Source organism: Xenopus tropicalis, chromosome 1, assembly GCF_000004195.4.
Source record: "Xenopus tropicalis strain Nigerian chromosome 1, UCB_Xtro_10.0, whole genome shotgun sequence".
Lineage (NCBI taxonomy): Eukaryota > Metazoa > Chordata > Amphibia > Anura > Pipidae > Xenopus > Xenopus tropicalis.
Window position 1 is genome coordinate 162,902,169 of NC_030677.2, and position 19,269 is coordinate 162,921,437.

The 19,269-nt window shown below is 39.9% G+C and overlaps 2 protein-coding genes across 6 annotated transcripts in view; one reads left to right on the forward strand and one right to left on the reverse strand.

Annotated features, from left to right (window-relative positions):
• The window catches only part of tctn1 (tectonic family member 1), a 25,915-nt gene extending 17,105 nt beyond the window's left edge, over window positions 1-8,810 (forward strand). For both annotated transcript variants that reach the window (XM_031895865.1, NM_001127166.2), the window contains 6 exons: window positions 1,033-1,115; window positions 1,745-1,885; window positions 2,709-2,871; window positions 3,824-3,946; window positions 5,662-5,818; window positions 8,655-8,810. In XM_031895865.1, coding sequence (XP_031751725.1) covers window positions 1,033-1,115; window positions 1,745-1,885; window positions 2,709-2,871; window positions 3,824-3,946; window positions 5,662-5,808 — 657 coding nt within the window. In that variant the 3' untranslated portion in view covers window positions 5,809-5,818; window positions 8,655-8,810. The remainder of the gene's footprint in view (window positions 1-1,032; window positions 1,116-1,744; window positions 1,886-2,708; window positions 2,872-3,823; window positions 3,947-5,661; window positions 5,819-8,654) is intronic.
• The window catches only part of hvcn1 (hydrogen voltage gated channel 1), a 21,178-nt gene continuing 9,360 nt past the window's right edge, over window positions 7,452-19,269 (reverse strand). For 3 of the 4 annotated variants that reach the window (XM_012961072.3, XM_031899208.1, XM_012961069.3), the window contains exons 2-6: window positions 16,823-17,062; window positions 13,204-13,308; window positions 11,653-11,884; window positions 9,272-9,384; window positions 7,452-8,964 (exon numbers count right to left, since the gene is read on the reverse strand). In XM_012961072.3, the coding sequence (XP_012816526.1) occupies window positions 8,902-8,964; window positions 9,272-9,384; window positions 11,653-11,884; window positions 13,204-13,308; window positions 16,823-17,002 (693 nt within the window). In that variant the 5' untranslated portion in view covers window positions 17,003-17,062 and the 3' untranslated portion in view covers window positions 7,452-8,901. 4 annotated transcript variants of the gene reach the window in all.

A 19,269-nucleotide genomic window follows, 5' to 3' on the forward strand; every position in this document is an offset into this window, starting at 1 on the left:
CTGTCAAAAGAAACAGGATTTCTTTTCTCTTTTGTTTTCCTGTGCCAGAGACACGCAGCCCTCTCCCCTCTCCTGCTCCCCCTCCCTCAAGAATGCTAAAAACTCCCCCCCCCCCATCCTTAGGAATGTGTGATCTTAGCCAATCAGCAGGAAGCTTCCTCATAGTCTTACAAACTGAGCATGTACACCGGTCTTGGTCTTGGTGCAGGAGCGAGGCATTATGGGAACTTTTTTTTTACAGAGCTCAGCATTTTTTTTTCCTATGAGGCTATGGGAGAAATATGGGGAGACTTAAGGGCACTATTGAGAGAACTGAAGGTATGCCTGCAGCTTGAGATTAACTCTTTATTAGCCTTTCCTTATCCTTTAATATATATAGGATAAAATTACAAAAATGTTTGCACCCAAGTGACTATATTTTTTTTTTACTGTAACTTGTCTTTCTGGAGACAGTTATATTGGCCATGTTAAGCAGTTTCCCTTATACAAGTGGTGCCTCTGCCCTGTATTACAGTACATAGCTGACACATGAATTTTCAGTCCCAGTAAAATACGCTTATCGCATATAATGATGTGCCAAAAGGTAATCTAAAACATTCCACAGGATAGTAAAGGCAATAGTGAGTGAATGATTTGGGGAGTGGTAGGGCTGTACAGATTAATCAAGTGCTACCACCTTACTCGCTTTTGTTGCTGCTTATTTTCACACATTGGATATCATAGGCTCAGCCTATCATTGCTTAGACCAAATGGAATCTGTGCTGCAGCAACACTTGTCTTTACATACAAGATAATTGTTGATTAATTGGAATTCAGTGTTTGTTTTTCTCTACCACTCACAAATCATTAACCTAACCCAGTAGCTGTTGCTGCTTGCGGGCAGTCATTTTCACCAATCACACTTTGATGGGAATAGGCTCATTAATGATGCAATTAAGGAGAGTTGGTAATGATGGCAGGCAGTATTATGGTTATACCAAATCTCTCTGGATCCAACTAAACTTGATTTTGAAATTGTTTTATTGATTACAGGATGGAACCTTCCCATCTCTTCTCAGTGGAAACCCTGGCTATATAGTTGGATTACCAGTCATTGCTGGCTTTAAGGAACCACAATATCCTTTTCTTGTGGCACGGACCCAACTGTCTAACTACTATAATGAATATGCATCTATATTAGAAAACTAGAGGACTAGAGCAAAAAACAGCCCAAATATATATATATATATATATATATATATATATATATATATATATATATATATATATATATATATATGTGTGTGTGTGTGTGTAACAATAAAATTGTGTACAGCAGAGAGACAAGCTTGCCATATATGGCCCCTCAAACAGAATCTGCTTGTTCAGCCTATGGGCCAAATTGGTCAAATACCGTTCCTGGTTGGCCTGTGTAGGCCCACTGCCTACTAGATTTTATTATCAAGCCACATCAAGGGTCAGTCAGTATCCTTTTGGCAGTGAAGCAGGTATGTGGCCAGTATGCTTTTCCAATGTGGTGTACAAATCCAGTTAAATTAACTTAAATTAGAAAACAAATTATAGATGTAGTTGGGCCTAATAATTTATTACCAATAGGCACTAAACACATGGCGCAGTTTAGAGCTTTGCCAGGTCTGTTCTTAAAATGAATAGAGCTAAATGAAGAGCTTAAAATGAATAGATCTAAATACGTGTATTCCTTTGTGTATTCATAATATATATATATTTCTTAACAGTTGTATAAATCAGGCATTATTCAGAACACAAACAGGTTTGCCCAACTAACTATTCTACGAAGCTCAGCTGGCCAAAACTGTCTAACAGAAGAAGGCAACAGGGCAGCAGTGCTGTTTGGGTACAACATGGTATCCGGCTGTAAACTGCAGTAAGTAACTCAAACACTGTATAATAGCAGAGCTGCCTTAAACCTTATATGATTTGGGCATGGTTAAGCAGTAATATTAACACTAGGGAATGAAAGCTATAAATGTGCTACAACTTGAATATGACTTAATGAATCTTGTTCTAAAAACTAAAGCTGGCCAAACATGGGCTGATAAAAGCTGCTAACTGAGCCCCTTCAGACCCAGCACCAGTAAGATCAGCCTGATGTAGCCCAGCACATGGGTGGGTAAATTGGGTGCAATATGTGCAAGAATTCTCTCCTTTTTTAATGAAACACCCCGTTACAGATACATCAGATAAGCCTCAATAAAAGTCACTGAAAATGTAGCCAGTTTATATGCAACCATATTTAACCAGAATATAATGCACCCAGGAACCATGTAGCCTGGACTGATACATACATCAGTCTATAATGTTTCCTGTATCCCCTTTGCCTCACATTTTCATAGTAAAAAGGAAGTGAAAGATGAAGGATTTGCATTTGAGTTACCAGCAGGTTGTTTCATGCCAGCGCATGTGTGGTTACTGATCTGTGGCCGTACTCCTCGTCATAATAAAGTGTATATATATATATATATGTGTGTGTGTGTATATATGTATGTATGTGTATGTATATATAAATAGTATTTTTGCAGGTTTGGTTTAGGAAAGGTACAGCGGCTTATTGCACTGAAAATAATCTGTGACACTGCAAAGCTTTCCCCACTAACTGATTTCTGTAATTGTAGATCAGCAGGATCTGGGGGCCTCTGCTATACAGTATGGACTAGAGAATAATTGTAATTATGTGATTATTTCCCCAGGTATCCTGTACCATGTCAAGTTGCAGCAACTGCCATCTTGAATGTGCTGAGAGGGCAACAGTTTCCCGAGTATGTGGCATCCTTTGGGAATTCTCAGCCACAGAATGTTCTGGACTGGGTACCAATTACTGTTGTCACTTCTACATTACCACAAAGCGCAACGGTAACGTTCTGTACTTCCGTTTTTGCACCAAACATGTTTGCAGTCACAGTCAGAAGTATAGATAATGGTATATAAAGCAGCCAAACACATAAAACAATTCCAATCATTTATAACACTGCAAAAAATATCTTTTTTACAGGTATAGGACCTGTTATCCAGAATGTGTGGGACCTGGGGTAGAGTCCTGCAGTGGTTGGGTTCTCGTGGGATACCTGCAGAAAAAGCAGGCACCCCGCGGGTTGCGGGTAGGCTTTTCAGATGCAAATATAGATGCGGGTCTTATCTATATTTCTTACATTATCTATATTTTACTCCTTTTAGACACTTTAAAACTTTTTTTTCTCATTTCCCCCCCCCCCTCCATTTCAGATATCACTTCCGGTCTGCAGCAATAAAACTCCCTGTTTAATGGTTGTCAAGCGGGTCACGGAACAGGTTGCGGATAAGGCAGTTGAGGGTTGGGTAGCAGGTCCATGCTGGTTAAAATGCGGGTTTTGATTTCAGGCCACGGGTCCGGATTGGGGGTCTGGGTTTTAAAAAAATTAGTCCGCACATGGCTCTAACCTGGGGTTCTATGAATAAGGGGGTCTTTCTGTAATTTAGATCACCATAATTGTAAGTCTGCTAAAAAATCACTAAAACATTAAACCCAATAGGGCTGTTTTGCCTCCAGTAAGGATTAATTATATCTTAGTTGGGATCAATTACTAGGTACTGTTTTATTATTACAGAGAAAAAGGAAATAATAAAAGAAAAATGTTACAGAGCTGAGATGCCCAATCAGGATCCTTCCCAGCATCCTGGACTCATAATAGAATTTAAATGCAGGAGACATGTAGACTGGATGTGTGAAAAGCTTCAACTGTTTTAGCTCAGTGTTTTCTTATGGTTTTTTTTTTTATTGCTACATATTCACATCGCTGAATTTCTTAATATTTGTTTTTCACCAAAGGCTGATTGCAAAATCCCAGTTTCATTAGACTTAGAAGTGAGATGGACAAAATATGGATCTCTGGTAAATCCTCAAGCTCAGATTGTTAATGTTACGGAAAAGATAACATATGCTTTTGTCCAGGTAGGTACTATGTAGCTCTTTTTTTTGCACAAAGAAATAACTATTTACTAAACATAAATAGAGGACTTATATTCTGCACTTAGTCAGAGCCTATAAAGTTAATGTTGTCCTAAAATTAGACCATAGCGTTTAATATAATATATTTTTTTTTAAAAAAAGCACTTGTGTCTGGGGTCTTGCTGTGCACCTAGTGCCAAAAGCAGGCAAGGCTGTATTCAAGGTAGAATGCAGGTCTGTGCAATCCATTTTGGAGACCTGTGGAAATTTAGAGCAGTACTGGGCAGGGTGCAAAGTGATTCTGTCAGTTTTACACTTTGTTCCCTGCCCTGCACTTAGTAAATGACCACTAATGCCTTGAGTAATCCGTAATGGTAGGATCGCTTGTCACCCTAAAACTACTGACACATTTATCTGGATTCATTCACTACTATATGGCCAGCTGTACAGATAGTCACCCTGGCCCAAATTATTAACCCAATATTCACCTGGGCCCCCTTTGGTGGTGGACCCTACCACCTGTTAATATGGGGCCCTAACTCTAATCTGCCCTGGCCACTCCCCAATTACAAACCCCACCCACAAGCCCTATTCCTTCAGCAACCTATGGTTTATGATTTTTTCAATCTCTGCAGTGGGGCCTCAGTTGCCCTTGTACCCCCATTGATGTCCCTGCCATAGACTAACTAAGAGTTCATCTTAAAGCTTTTCCTTAAAGATTGCCATACACAGGCTGACCCTTTGCAGTAAGGCTGATGCCACACGTGGCATAGGGCTGATATTTTCAGCAAGCGGAAAAACGCTTGGCGAAAATTCAGCCCTACGCCTGCTACTTGTGCCTGCACCCGAATGAATGGAATACGCTTGGGTGCAGGCACATGTAGCCAATATACGCATGAAAATGCGAGACTTTGCATTCTCACGCATTTTCATGCGTATATCGGCTACATGTGTCTGCACCCGAGCGTATCTCATTCATTCGAGTGCAGGCACAAGTAGCAGGCGTAGGGCTGAATTTTCGCCAAGCGTTTTTCCGCTTGCCCAAAATATCAGCCCTACGCCACGTGTGGCATCAGCCTAAGACTTAGCATACCTTCACAGACATTTGGATTGTTTGACTGAAAGAAGTCAAACTACCCTATTAAATTGTGGCATGTATGACCAAATTCATTTTTTTTTTTTAGTCAGCTGCCCCCCCCATATCCTATAGGATATGTTCAGGATGCAAATGGATAAATGGTATTTGACTATCCATATAAAACTGGACAGCACCTTATATAATTTAGTTAAAGCCTTGTTCACACCACCAGCTGGATCATTTAGGGCTCTGGCACACGGGGAGATTAGTCGCGAAAGCCTCGCGAGTCTTTTTCGGCGATTTGCGCGAAATCGCGCCGCCGCGTCTGCCATCCCGCCGGCGACTTACATGTTCGCCGGTGGGATGGCAGGGGATGGCAACTCGGGGAGATATAGCTTCAAAGGACAAGACAGTTTTACGTACTAATAAGGGCTCTGGCACACGGGGAGATTAGTCGCCCGCGGCAAAACTCCCTGTTCACGGGCGACTAATCTCCCCGTGTGCCAGAGCCCTTATTAGTACGTAAAACTGTCTTGTCCTTTGAAGCTATTTTGGTATAGTGTAGTGTGACCTATAAACTACACACTAATATAGCACTATTAATTCCCAAATCACACATAAGCGTGTCTTTTCTTCACAGAATACTAATTCAGGAAGTGGAAATGTGCTGCAAATCTCTACCTCGGTCACCTTCCTCGATGTGTCTGCGCCTGCACAACCTGGTTACAAAGCTCCCCCAACCATTGATGCCACACTGCCCTTTGATTTCTTCCGCCCTTTTGTATAAAATGAGTCAGGTAACATTTGTTGGAAGCTAGTTTCCACTTAGCAAATATTTCACTGTTCTGTAAATAATTAATTAGGATTAAATGACTTCTACAGATGTGACTGAAAGCTTTTAAAGGGGACCTGTCACCAAGACAACCCTAATTCTTTTTTTTTTTTAATTAAAAAACTTCCATACCTGTTACAAAGGTATTTCAAAATCTGAGCTGTCAATCATATATTGCCTACCTCTTCTTCATGGCATTAAAGGTGGGGCAGGCAATTACTTTCACTTTCCATTCTGAACTTCCTGGATGTCACTGCTCTCCCTTTCTTCTCATTGCCTATATTGTGGATCATTGGATTTGGCATCAATTCCCCCATTCTGGCATATTCACAATATTTTGGGGTGATACAAAACTTGTCTTACAGGAGAAGTAAAGTTACTATCACTGGGGAGTGCCAAATGTTAGGCACCCCTCCCCCAGTGATTGAAGCACTGGCCTGGGGTATCAGGTAAGTGATTACAATTAGCAGAAAGATGCAAGTTCTTCCGTCTACAGAATCCTGGGGCAGGCGCATGTGCAGTAAAGAGAAAAAGCCGGCTTTTTGTTTAAGTTTTGCTTTCACTCTACTGCACGTGCACAAGTGGCGCAAAGGCAGAAGAAGGAAGAGGTTTTCTCCTAACAGGAGCACTGGCCCAGGGTACGACTGGGGGGTGCTTAACATTTGTGCACCCCAGAGATTAGACCTTTCCTTCTCCTTTAATAACAGTATTCACAAATTGGTGCCTGCAGGGTGAGATTGTGAATTCCAAAACTAAAGGAAGCATGGCATAAAATTTACTTAATATAAAAAGTTTATTTTGCTTGACAAACCCAATAGAAAATAATTTGGAATTACTTCTTGGGGTGACAGGTCCCCTTATTATATTTAATCCCAGGTTCCTAGAAAAGCTTTAAGGTTTTTGCATTTTGCCTCCTTGTCATGCCTCCAGAATGTTTGATCTGGTATCACAAACTGTACTGCTGCGATTGAACTTCTGTGATTATTATCACATGAGATGTGCAGGAATATACCACCTGCCTTAACCTGTTAATGACCACACTTACTTACTCTCACCCACCACTCCAAATAAATGCCCACTACCCCCTGCCTTGGTCTCATGTTATATCAGCAGAAAGTGCAGACATACATGCCCAAACACACCGCTTATTGTAAACTTAGATGTGTCAGTTTGGGGGAAACAGATCACTATGAAAGGCAGGCCTATCTGAAGTACATTTTAGGACATCCTCTCCCCAAATAATTGCCCTCCATGGGCATATCCTCTCAGAGCTCAATCATGCAACATTTTTTCCATGCACATTTACTCAACTTCATCTGTTCTTCTTTGTCCTCCAATTTGCCATATTTCAGCACTCTTCTTTTATAATCTCCAGATAGCACAGCCTTCTATCCATCTTTAGTGCTTAGACCTAAGTAATTATCAGTCCTATAGTTAGCCCTTTATGTATTTTTAGGGTGAGGAAGCACCTATGGATAAAGCATGGGAACCCACAGGTGAGGGAGGTGAGAGGAGGGGAGCATAGTGCTACAGACTAATGGAGAATGAGAGGGAAGAGAATGGGTGAAGGGTTGTGTGGAAAACATGGAGGACACATGTTTGGTGGGCAAAGTGAGCACTGCAGACCCATGCTAACTGCTCAGTCTGCTTTTATTAGATGAAGGAAATGGTACATGAGGAATTAATAGTCTGTAGAAAAAAAAACAAAGCTTTCTGATGCCTGTCAGCAATTTTAAGCAGGGGAAAGAATTGTTTTACATGCCTAAATATTTCACAAAGAATTGCCCTCTACTGTAACATTCTAAAATGTATTTAATAAAGTTCCAACTTTTTCACAGAACAAAATATAAACAAACAAGCAAACAAAATGGTTAATAACACAAATCTGGAAATTGCACATTTCAAATCATGACAGGCAAAGTCCTATGGAAAGAAGAGTGTATTGTTGTGCTTACTGGTATATGCAGGTGGAAACAGATGAAACATAGAACAGGCTATTATAGAATAACTCTCTGTAGATTCTGTGGAGTAAAAATGAATAGACTGGGAAATTAAGGCATCAGAAGCAGAAGCCTTAGGGGCTAAGAGAATCACACGGAGCTGATTCTCAGCCAGCGTTTAATCGGCCAATCTGCTGGTCTTCTGTGCCTGCACTGAGAGGCACTGCATCAGTGTGTGCAGACAAACTGAGCAGATTTCTGCACAAAAATGCATACTCCCAGAATAATGTGCCATATTCCACTGTTGCTGCAAACACAGATGTGAGCAAACCAGCTAATTCTTGTAGGACAAGAATCGCCCCAGTTGTGAAAAAAAAAAAAAAAAATTCTGGTTACGGGAGTGATGTATCCTTTCTATTCTCACCATCCTTAAGAGTAGTGGCAGATGGAACTGTTACAGGCACTTTAAGTGTTGCATTTTTCAGTAGCAAAAAACTGTGCCTTTAAAGTTTTGAGTTACTTAAAACTGAAAGGGCTCCTTGAGCCATTACCCTTATACATGCAGGGTTGGACTGGGCTGGCGGGACACCCTGTGGGGCCCACAGACCCCAATTAGAAGCACTGGCGCTCCAACAGTGACCAACTGCGGCAAAGTTTAGTATAAGCATGCCTGCTCAGGGGGTTGGCTGGTCCATCAGCGGGGGCTTCTGGGGTGGCAGCCCAAGAGTAGGGCCTAACACACCCTAGTCTGATGCTGTATACATGTATAATGCTGCTGCAATAAATGTTTCAAATGTAATAAGTAAATGCACGTTTGAGCACTTCTTTTTTTTTTTTTTTTTTTTTTTTTTACCCCCACAGGCTTTTGATATCTGAAGCACCTACCAAGAACTGATACACTGGACTGCAAGATTCACATTTTTGTTTTGTTTTAACAATTTTTTAAAAACTTCTGTAAATGTGTAAAAATGAATGTATTTATCTACTTTTGTAATAAAGATGATTACTGATATTTAACACTTAGACTCGGGTTATTAAACAAACTGTTACTGTAAGGTCCCAAACCAAATGCCATGGCTGCAGCTAAAGTCGAGGAGACAACCCTGCCTTAGGAAGCAGGAAATACATTGTGCTGCTGCAGTAACGTCTGAAGTCTGACAATCTCTTGTTCCTGAAATCACAGAAAAAGATAACACTGAGAGGAAGAAAGTACCAACAGCAAAGATATAGTGTTCCTGAAGCTAAACTCTTTCTATGTCAAAGCAGCAGAAAAGAGAAACAGAATGATTATGATTTCTCTGGTCATGTTCATGTTTTAAGACTGCATAGCATCAAGAGGGCTTTTATTATGGTGTTTCCCTGGTTAATGGAGTTTACATTTAGCAAGGAAGATAACCATGAAGAGAAAAATGTGTAGACACAAAATAAAGAATAGTGAGCTATGTTTTGCTGTTATTCCCCCTTTTGCCTTGTGTTACCTGTTGGGCACACTGCTGCTCCAGGTGTGCGACTTTCTCAAGCAATGACTCTTGGTTTTCTTTCAACCTATGAATCTTATCCTCTGCTTGGGTCTTGACCGACACAATTATACCTATTGGAGTTTTCAAAAAGCATTAAACATTTTATAATTTGTCAGATATGTTATAGGTTAGCAAGATTTAACCTAAGGGGCATGACAGACGGGTAGATTAGTTGCCCGTGACAAATCTCCCTTGCCACAGGCGACTAATCTCCCTTATATGCCATCCCACCGGCTAGAATGTAAATCTCCGGTGGGATGGCATACACGGCGCCGAAATTGCCGAAGTTTCCTCCAAGGTAACTTTGCCGATTTCGGCAAATCGATGCGTATCGGGGAGATTAGTTGCCCGCGGCAAGGGAGATTTGTGACGTCTCCCTGTCTGTCACGGCCCTTAATGAATTACAGTACACTTCAATGTTGCAGGCCACATACCTTCTTCAGGTACATGTTTACAAGTTATAGTCTTTATATTGTGTTTTCTATACTAACAGCCCATGCCTATCAAAGGGTTGTCTTGATTTCTGCTACTCAGTAGCAGGAATTAAAATGTATGTGTGCCACAGGTCTTATATTTAAGTGCCAGGATAGCTGCCACCACACCTAGCGTTGCCATGGAATGGTCCAAAGGAGCTGCATCAGAAAACTGAAGGTAGAGTTACTGTACAATGTAAACACTGATTGTGTTGACTGCAGTTTTTTCTGCACTTTACCTTCCATAAACAGATAAGCTCAGCTTTGAATCCTTGAAGGTTTACTTAGCCTGTATTTAAAACACATTTGTATAGAAAGAGGGGCTGATTCTGCACAGATGACAGAAAAAGGAAGTCGAGGATATGGGACATTGTAAGGAGTATGTCTAAGACGGGGAAGCAGCGTAGCAAGCATGAAGATAGTACAAGGAGGTGGGCAGAGAAAGGGTGATTAAATTGTAAAATGCAAGGCTAACTGTAAGTAATGTCACTGCTCTGACTGTGGAGGATGCGAAGCAAAGTGTATGAATAACACAGCTCTTACTTATTAGTTGTAAGGAGGACACATATTCCAAGTAAAACCTGAGGGTTCAAATGCAGATTTCTGTAGAACCCTCAAAACCAAATTAAAATTCTACAGGGTCATAGGATATTGATACATTGCCATGATAATTTGACCACCTGGAAAGTTTTGATGACACTAAGATATATCACTTCCTACAAATGTCCACTTAAAATAACATCATATGAAGTGCTGGATGATGGCAGGCATCTCTGGAGCACAAAATCTGGACAAGCTGGGAGAGGGAGGCATGACAATATCATCTAACAACACAGTGCAACATGGTCATGCTTAGGTATTTCCTCTCTCTTGTAAAGAAAGCTGACATGGAATGGCTGGGGCACCTAATAAGCATTGTCAAAGGGAAGAGGAGAGTTTGTTGTTAAATGTTTTATGTCAATCTCTTGCATTCCCCAGGCTCACATTATTTGATAGCCCATGTTACTGGGTTTACCTGCTTCTGGCTGAGAAAATCTGCTTTCTGCTTTTCTATTCCTGGGTTATAGATAACTGAGAGTGAAATGGTATGTTCTGCCCTCTGAAAGATGTCCTTCATATCCACTGTACTGCAAGTGCATTCCTGATTTAAATATTGCACTGGTGTGACAGTGTTTTTTTTTAGTGAATGTAAGCATTTTATTATACCACTTTTCCTTGATGGAGAAGGTACCAATATGTTACCTAAATTTGTAGGGAGCTGCCATCTTTGAACACTCTTGTGACCAAAGAGGAAGTTTTTAAGTTGGAAGTTGTATAAGGCCCCAGAAGCAAAGGAATCTCTGGTGAGCCATGGCCATGGGAATGTGCATGTAGGCATGTTTCTTTGTGCATGAGGAACTACTCTCTGCTTGGATAGGCAGCATAATATTCAGACTTCTTCCTGCTGCCTATCGAGTCAGAATCAGTTTTCACCAAAAGAGGCGTTCTGTCAAGTATGATGTGAAAGGGTTGTGCACATTCCAGTGTCACCTTTGCCAGGTGCTCAAACATGCTAGGCTTACAGCTCACAGCCAAAAATGTGAGTAAAACCAAATTGCAAGCCATGAAAGCTTGCAGTTTGGTTTCTGAATAGTAACTCCAGTATCTAGATATATACAAAATTCACTTGCTGCCAGCGTAGTATGTAAATGCAAAATCAGCATCACTTAAATGTGACTGATGCCATCTTTTAAATTGCAGAAATAGCTGTTTATAGGACATAATGTAGAACAGGTAGGTTTCAGTACTCAAGGTTTCAGTGAAATGCATGAATTTGTAGTAAACCAGCTTTGGGGTAACATGTTGGTATAGTTAAATCATATTTACCATTCACAATTCTTGCCACTCTCCAAAGCCGAAGCAGTATCAGTAGCCCCACGGCATTGAAAATATCTTCCCGAGATATATAGACAATGTCAATGATAAAGGAGATCACAACGATGGCTGCGTCAAACACTTCAAATTTGTGATGAAAGAACTCAAGGCGAAAGGCATACAATTTACCAGCAATTTCCAAAATAAAGAAGCTCAAGACAGAAATGCTCAGATAGTGAAATATCTGAAAAAAAAATAAAAAAGGATTAGGATGGAAATCATGTACTGTTGTCTCCAGGAAAAATACTTCAACTCTAACATCATTATCAGACATATCAGACATGAAGTCTCATTTATCATTCATCAAGTGCAAAATTGCAGGGTAATTGTGTCACAATGGTACTGTCACCTATACAAGCTCCTTGCAACTTGCACCTATCACCAATCCACTGGTCAGTCTGATTTGATGAATTGCAGGCAAGGTGCAAAGGCAAATGCAAAGGGGCCTGGAATGAACACCTACTACTGCAATGTGCCTGATTTACTGCACACAAGCTGTGCAAGATATTTTACAACATGGGGTATGCTGTTATATTTTCTTTATATATTTTTTTTTATATATAGTTTCAATTATATCACTAAGCATAATTGATTTAGTTATTAATGTACCCCCTATAGTAAAAGGATATTATTGAATAAGGATATAAGTCAGCAAGGAATTACATGACTGTATAAAAGCACAAGGCTAAAGGCTGGGTATAATAATCAGTGCTAAGTGATGTAATTTCAGTCACATGACTCAGCAAAACTTGTGTATTATAATAAACAATGTGCCACCTGTTGTAACTTGTGACTTTATATGGTCATGGAATGCCTCTGTGACTTATTATATCCTTATATTTTACAACAGGGGGTATGTTATTCACTATATAGTTTACAATAAGGGATATATTACTCCTTATATATTTAACATTTATTTTAAATAAGTAGCTATAGACAGTGGCATAACTCAGAGGGACCCTGCACAAAGTAGCAAACTGACCTTGCCTCCTGCCCACTTGCCTATGAATCCCAGGCTGCTCTCCTACCTGGCAGCTGGCATGGAGCGCAGATTTACATGCAAAATGGAGGAAGCAGACCCCGCAGTCACAGGGTGGAGGGGGGACCAGGACGGCAGAGGCTGCTTCCTCCATTTTGCATGTAAATCTGCTCTCCACAACAGCTCCCAAGTAGGAAAGCCAGCAGGAGCAGGGATTTATAGGCGACTGGGCGGGAGGACATGGCAGGGTGGGAGGTCGGTTTGCTACTCTGTGCAGGGTCTCTCTTTAAGGGCCAAAAAGCCAATATAGGCTTTCCAGAAACAACTGCTCCCACGGGCACAGCACTGTTAGCAACAGGATTTGTATGAAAATGGCAGCACTAGCAATATTTAACTCAAACAATGCAGAAAGAATGGGTGAAAAACATTATTTTGTGCAGGAAAGAAAAACCCACAAACATACATAGAGGACATTTGCTTTTTGACAACAAACACCACAGATGGACACACAACTGGCACTTTACCTCAGGTATAATGTGGTCAACTTTTTCGGCTAACAGCTCCAGATCCAGAAGAACCTCGACAAGCACAAATAATGCATCGAGGATTACAAGGCAAATAATCACAATCTGTAAGTAAAAAAGTGAGAATGGGAATTCATTTGTTACACAGCAAATAGTTTGGAACTAAATGTTTCCTAGAAGCACCAAAACAAGGGTTCCTGTATATTGTGCGTCAAACACTTCATTTTCTGTATGAAACGTTGTTATACTCTAAGCCAGCATTATCACAGTCAGCATTATCACAGTCAGCATTATCAAACCTTTTCAGTTTAAGCAGGCTGAGAGTCAGCCCCTATGCCTGAATCAGCCTAACCATGTGACTGCACCTGGAGCCACTGCCTTGGCCCCATGGCCATGATGGACATTTTTAAAAGGATGTTGTAGCTAGTACTACGTGTTGGATGTTGTAGCAAGTACTACATGTTGGATGTTGTAGCAAGTACTACATGTTGGATGTTGTAGCAAGTACTACATGTTGGATGTTGTAGCAAGTACTACATGTTGGATGTTGTAGCAAGTACTACATGTTGGATGTTGTAGCAAGTACTACATGTTGGATGTTGTAGCAAGTACTACATGTTGGATGTTGTAGCAAGTACTACATGTTGGATGTTGTAGCAAGTACTACATGTTAGATGTTGTAGCAAGTACTCCATGTTGGATGTTGTAGTTAGTCTTCTCAGTAACAAACATGTAAAGAACTAAACACCAAACTATAGTGGAGGTTTTTACCATTTTTGTAGTACCCAGCCCTACATTATGGGGCAGGCTTGAGTTTGTGAAAAAAAAAACATGGCCGCGAAAAATAACTGTGACAAAACTTATGCCAATGACATTGTTCAATTCATTTTCAATAAGGCTAAAAAACTCAAATGTTTTAATAACATTTTATAACATTTTTATAACATTTTTAGAGACAATTCCCACTGACTTCTATTCCACCGCACCAGCTTTTGTTTGCCAATTTTTTTCTGGCAACTTTATTGCTGATTTTTCCTTTAATAAATAAATACTATTCGTGGTTAAGAATATCCTTGATAAATGCCCCACCGTAGTAAATGGCAGCTCTAGTCTTTATAAACCAATCTAAAACAGTAAATGGCAAAAAAAACACCTGAATTTTATTAGGGCTGGTGCCACAGGAATGGTGTCAATAAACCAATATTTTAAAAAGGGAACAAGATTACATCAAGGAAATTACAAACTTATAAGGCATTTCATCATTTTTGCAATGTGATTCACAGATACATTACAGGCAACACAAGGGATTGCAGTGAGTCTGCACTATTTTGTGACATATAACTAATGCCAAAAAATCTTGCTCTCCTTCAGGAGGTAAATAATAATCAAGGCAAGGCCACATGACTGAAGTTTAAAACCTTACTTTTCTTCCTATATGCTGACAAGGCTGACCTGTGTTGAGACTTGTATGAAGGATTGTAACACAGAGCAAATGAGCAGAATTACTTAATTTTTTTTCCTGTAAAAAGGTTGTTGCAATGTGATATTGGTCAATGTTATGCAAATATGCCTAAGCTAATGAGGAATTCTTTAGCTAGTTTCTCACAATGGTTTGTTATAGGCAGGGTTAACCTCGCCCCAGTATTTGTTCCCTGTCTGAGCCCATATTGTGATTCAGAAGGTGCAAATTTGATTCTCATTCACAGCCACAGTTATTTCTTAAAGCGACACAGACAGGATTTTAATATTCATATACACACCAGAATCTAATACCTTAGGCATGACATTTTCTTTTTTGCTTAACCTGATCAAAATACAAGGCCAACTGTCTAAGAAGCACAGTCAGGTTGCTGTGACTGTGGACCACCAGATATAATTAGATTTATTGGTCCCCACTGCATTTTTCAGACACTTTTTTTATTATTATTATATATTATTATTATATAATTATATATTATTATTATTGTTATTATTATTATTATTCCTTGCAGCAGTACAAGATACTTTAACAAGTAGGAGGAAAGGTACAGTCACTGGGGGTGCCAAAATGTTAGCCCCCCCAGTAATTGTAAGAACTTACCTTATACCCTGGGCTGGTGCTCCTGTTAGGAGAAAACCGCACCAGCCCGGGGTAGTTGTGAGACAGCAATACTCTTCTGTCTGTCTTTGCTCTTCAGAATCCTGGGGCAACACATGCACAGTAGGGTCAAAATGATGACTTTCTTGTTAAAGTTTGGCTTTTGCTCTACTGCACATGTGCAAACAGCACAGAGACAGAAGAATGATGAGAATCGCTGGCTCAAAGCTACCCCAGGCTGGTGCAGTTTTCTCCTAACAGGAGCACCAGCCCAGGGTATAAGGTAAGCAACTGCAATCACTGGGGGTGCCTAACATTTTGGCACCCTCCTTTTAATCTACTTTAATGGATAGGTGAGCATTACCCTGAGGTAGCAGGTTCACCAATGCAGGGTGCCATTCAATAACAAATGTTGATTATTCTGTACACATAGAAAACAACAAGAATATCTATAAAAGCAAAAAATGTACTGAAATTTCAAGCATGGATTTGTAGAAAGGTCCCGATGGCTGGTGGGGGTAGAAGAAGGAAGATATTTCGTTGGAGCGAGCAGCCATTTAAAAACAAAATCAATAGCTGCAGATTGGGTCCTGCATGGTTGAAGCAGTGCTTCTCGGTGCAGGCAAAACTTTCAGATTCTTCAAGCATAGGGGCAGATCCTTGGCTTGTGTTTATCCGCATATTTTAGCAGGAAACTGCTCAAGTATGCAGTGTTGTACTGAAATACACTGCGTCTGCCTGCACCCGGACCAAAGCAATGCTTCTGGAACAGTCACAACTTGCAGATTCTTGGCCAAAGTTTATCCGCAGGCAGAGAATCTGCTCCATGTAGCACTAGTCCTAACCAACAGATAGTTTATATAATTAAGTGGCCTATTAAAGAATCTTACCAAACTGGAATATATATATTAGTCAATATTGCCCTTCTTCATCTTGAGCCACTATTTTGTCATGGTCTGTGTGCTCCCTCAGAGATCACCTGACAGGAAATAATGTAGCTCTAACTATAAGAGGAAGTAGTGTGGGAGTAAAAGACAGAGCTCTGTCCATTCATTGGCTCATGTGACCTAACATGTGTGTGCTCTTGTTGATCCTAAAAGGCAGCCCTTAGTCTTTTTTTCTATTTAGGATTACCCAATGGCACATACTACCAAAAAAGTATATTTTTATGAAAAATGTTTATATAGATGAGGCAAAGTTTAACATGTGAGCTGTTTTATACAATATATTTATATAGAGACCTACATTGATCAGGGGTATTTCATTAGTTTTCATTTAAAACCCAGCCTAATGAACAATGAGCATGTGATTTGCAGTGAACTAAGGCTGAATGGCTGCTACGACAATGTTTTGAAATATGTACAAAGGGGAGCATCAATACAAAACATCCGAATATAACCGCAGTTAGTATCATCAGGAGTCAATTAACTTGCCTGTATGTTTTAGTGACCCAATGCAAACTGAATGAGATGGGGTCCACAGGTATGAACAATTCTGAACTGTGATTTCAACTTGGTTTTAAACTTGAAAATCTTACTATACCTGAAATTTGTGGGAGCTAAAAAGCCATTTAAGGGCTCCCCTAAAACTGTATGAGGCTATAAACGGGTGGGGAGTATTCTTTGGTTCTTCTTCATGTGCCACTTCTACATCTTCTTCCTTCCATGCCTTTTTTTTTGTGTCATCTCCCACAGAGGTAAAATGGCGCAGACACCCAGCCATTTTAAAAGTCTCCTAAATGTGCATTACACTGTAAACCAGAACTGTTGACGTACACACAATCTGTAAAAAAACAGAGGATTTTATAAAAACACACTTTATACAAACAAATGCATTTTGACCTAGAGTGTGCCCTGTTTACTTCTCTCTCTCTCATTCTGTCTCTCTTTCCCTATGGATTGATATTCATATAAGAAAATAGTAAGGTTACCACATCATGGAAAGAACAGGGATTAAACAATTGTTGGGATGCACTGTCAGGAGTATGCTACATTTATAGCAAAATATGTCTCTAGTCCGGCCAGACAAACCACTTTCTTGTGCATGCACCAATTAAAGGGCGTTTCACCTTTGCACAATATTTGTCACTGTTTACATCCGCATGTACTCAAAACCTTAATAAATGTACTCATACTTAAAATTTCTGAGTCAAAATGTGAAACTGCATTTTATTAACTAGCATGTGTTGGGTCTGTTCACAGTCAGGCTTCACAAGAAACTGATCAAATGCATCTTTTCCAGGTCACACGGGTTGATAGTAATCAGTACCAATTTACCCTTACTACGCTCTTATTGGACAGACTTCTCCTTCAGCTGATCTAAAGCTGAACTACAATTCCAACATACTTTCATGCAAAGGCTGTCACACAGTATAATATAAGACTTAACTTATATTGCACATTTGAGATAACCAAGTGATAGGCACTACATACAAGTCATAAAATACAAGCAAATATTAAAATCTTCTGACAGTTCTTGCTCTAAAAGAACATAAATTGAGAGGTCCTGGGCAGGTCTGTGCTTGACAGAAATGAGTGCTTTAACATAGTGGACTATAATAAATACCTGAAAGGAGTTAAAACACAGTTTACTGGCACTTCTGACAGCAAAAGTGGGTGCCAGCATCATTGTAAGTCAGCAACCTCCTGAATCACAGGGTACAAAGCTCAGGCGGGATTGGTGGTCTGCTCCCATAGAAAAAATCAGCAAGTAGGAGGATACGCATGCAAATTAATTAAGAATGCTTGCGCCCCCGCAGAAAAGTAAATGAGTCAATTTCAGCAGTAACAATTCATTCCATAACCCTGCCGCACGCTGCTACACAGAAGTGATGGATCGGGTTGGTAACCCCTTTCATGGCTTGCATGTAGAAGGACCTAGCATTAAGCCAATTGCTAAATTTAAAGGAAATTTGTGAACAAACTACTGGAAATTTGAACATATATACATTACAAATATGCACAAACAAGAAGGTAGCACCGTAGAGTGGAAGTGCTTAGTCACAGCGACTGCAATCAAACTAGAGCAGTTGTACAAAGCTCCAATATGTAGTAACTGCTATAGTTTTACTCCTATCAGCCCATGTTCTCCTTGCAACATCATTTCCCACCCACACTCATATCTTTCACTTTAGCAGGTGGAATTCAGGAGTCACTTTTACGGTCCAGCACAAAGGCTTTTAATATCAGGAAACCTTAAACATAAAACTCAAGTAATATCAAGGTTTCAACCTAAAATACCCATAAACCTGACCATTGCTTGAAATGGGAGAGAGAAAACACTATGTCATTCAGGTGAGAGCAGTAAAACAATAAGAATTGTTTCCCCCAAATGGAGGGCAGAAGTCAAGTCATTTTTAACTGAGGTGAAATAGTATAAAAGTGTTGACAGGTACAACAGAAGCAAAAGGAAGAACAATTTCTATAAAAATCAGAGACATGTTGGCAAAACACAAAAATCAAATTTTTATCAGGCTTTTACAAAAGGATATGAGCCAATATTGTCACTTTACAATAATAACTGACATAGCAAGCTGCTTATTAATATACCTACACCATGTTTCACAGAACTCTGCATTTTGGGTTTAGACTATAAACACTGGTACGGAGGGAAGATATAACCAGTTAATATAGGGAAAAATGACTATACTACAATAAATAAACAAACAGAACAAGAAGATGACAAAACTTGTCATTTTGTTCACTGCCAAACTAACCTGAAACTTCTGCTTTGGTTTTTAATGTTACAGTCTAAGTCTAAGAGATGTGCAGTCAACTATCCAACATATCTGTTGTGTAGGTTAAATCATGTGCCCCCTGAAATTATACATTCACAGGGCTTCTATTTGCCTGTCAGGAATGGCTTATGTTTAATGGCCCCTTATGCTCCCAATTAACTGGAAAAACAAGTATTTTCAAATTATAGTATATTCCCTTTTAAGGCACATTAACAGGCTGACAACAATATTCTGCTTACTATCGGCACAGCAA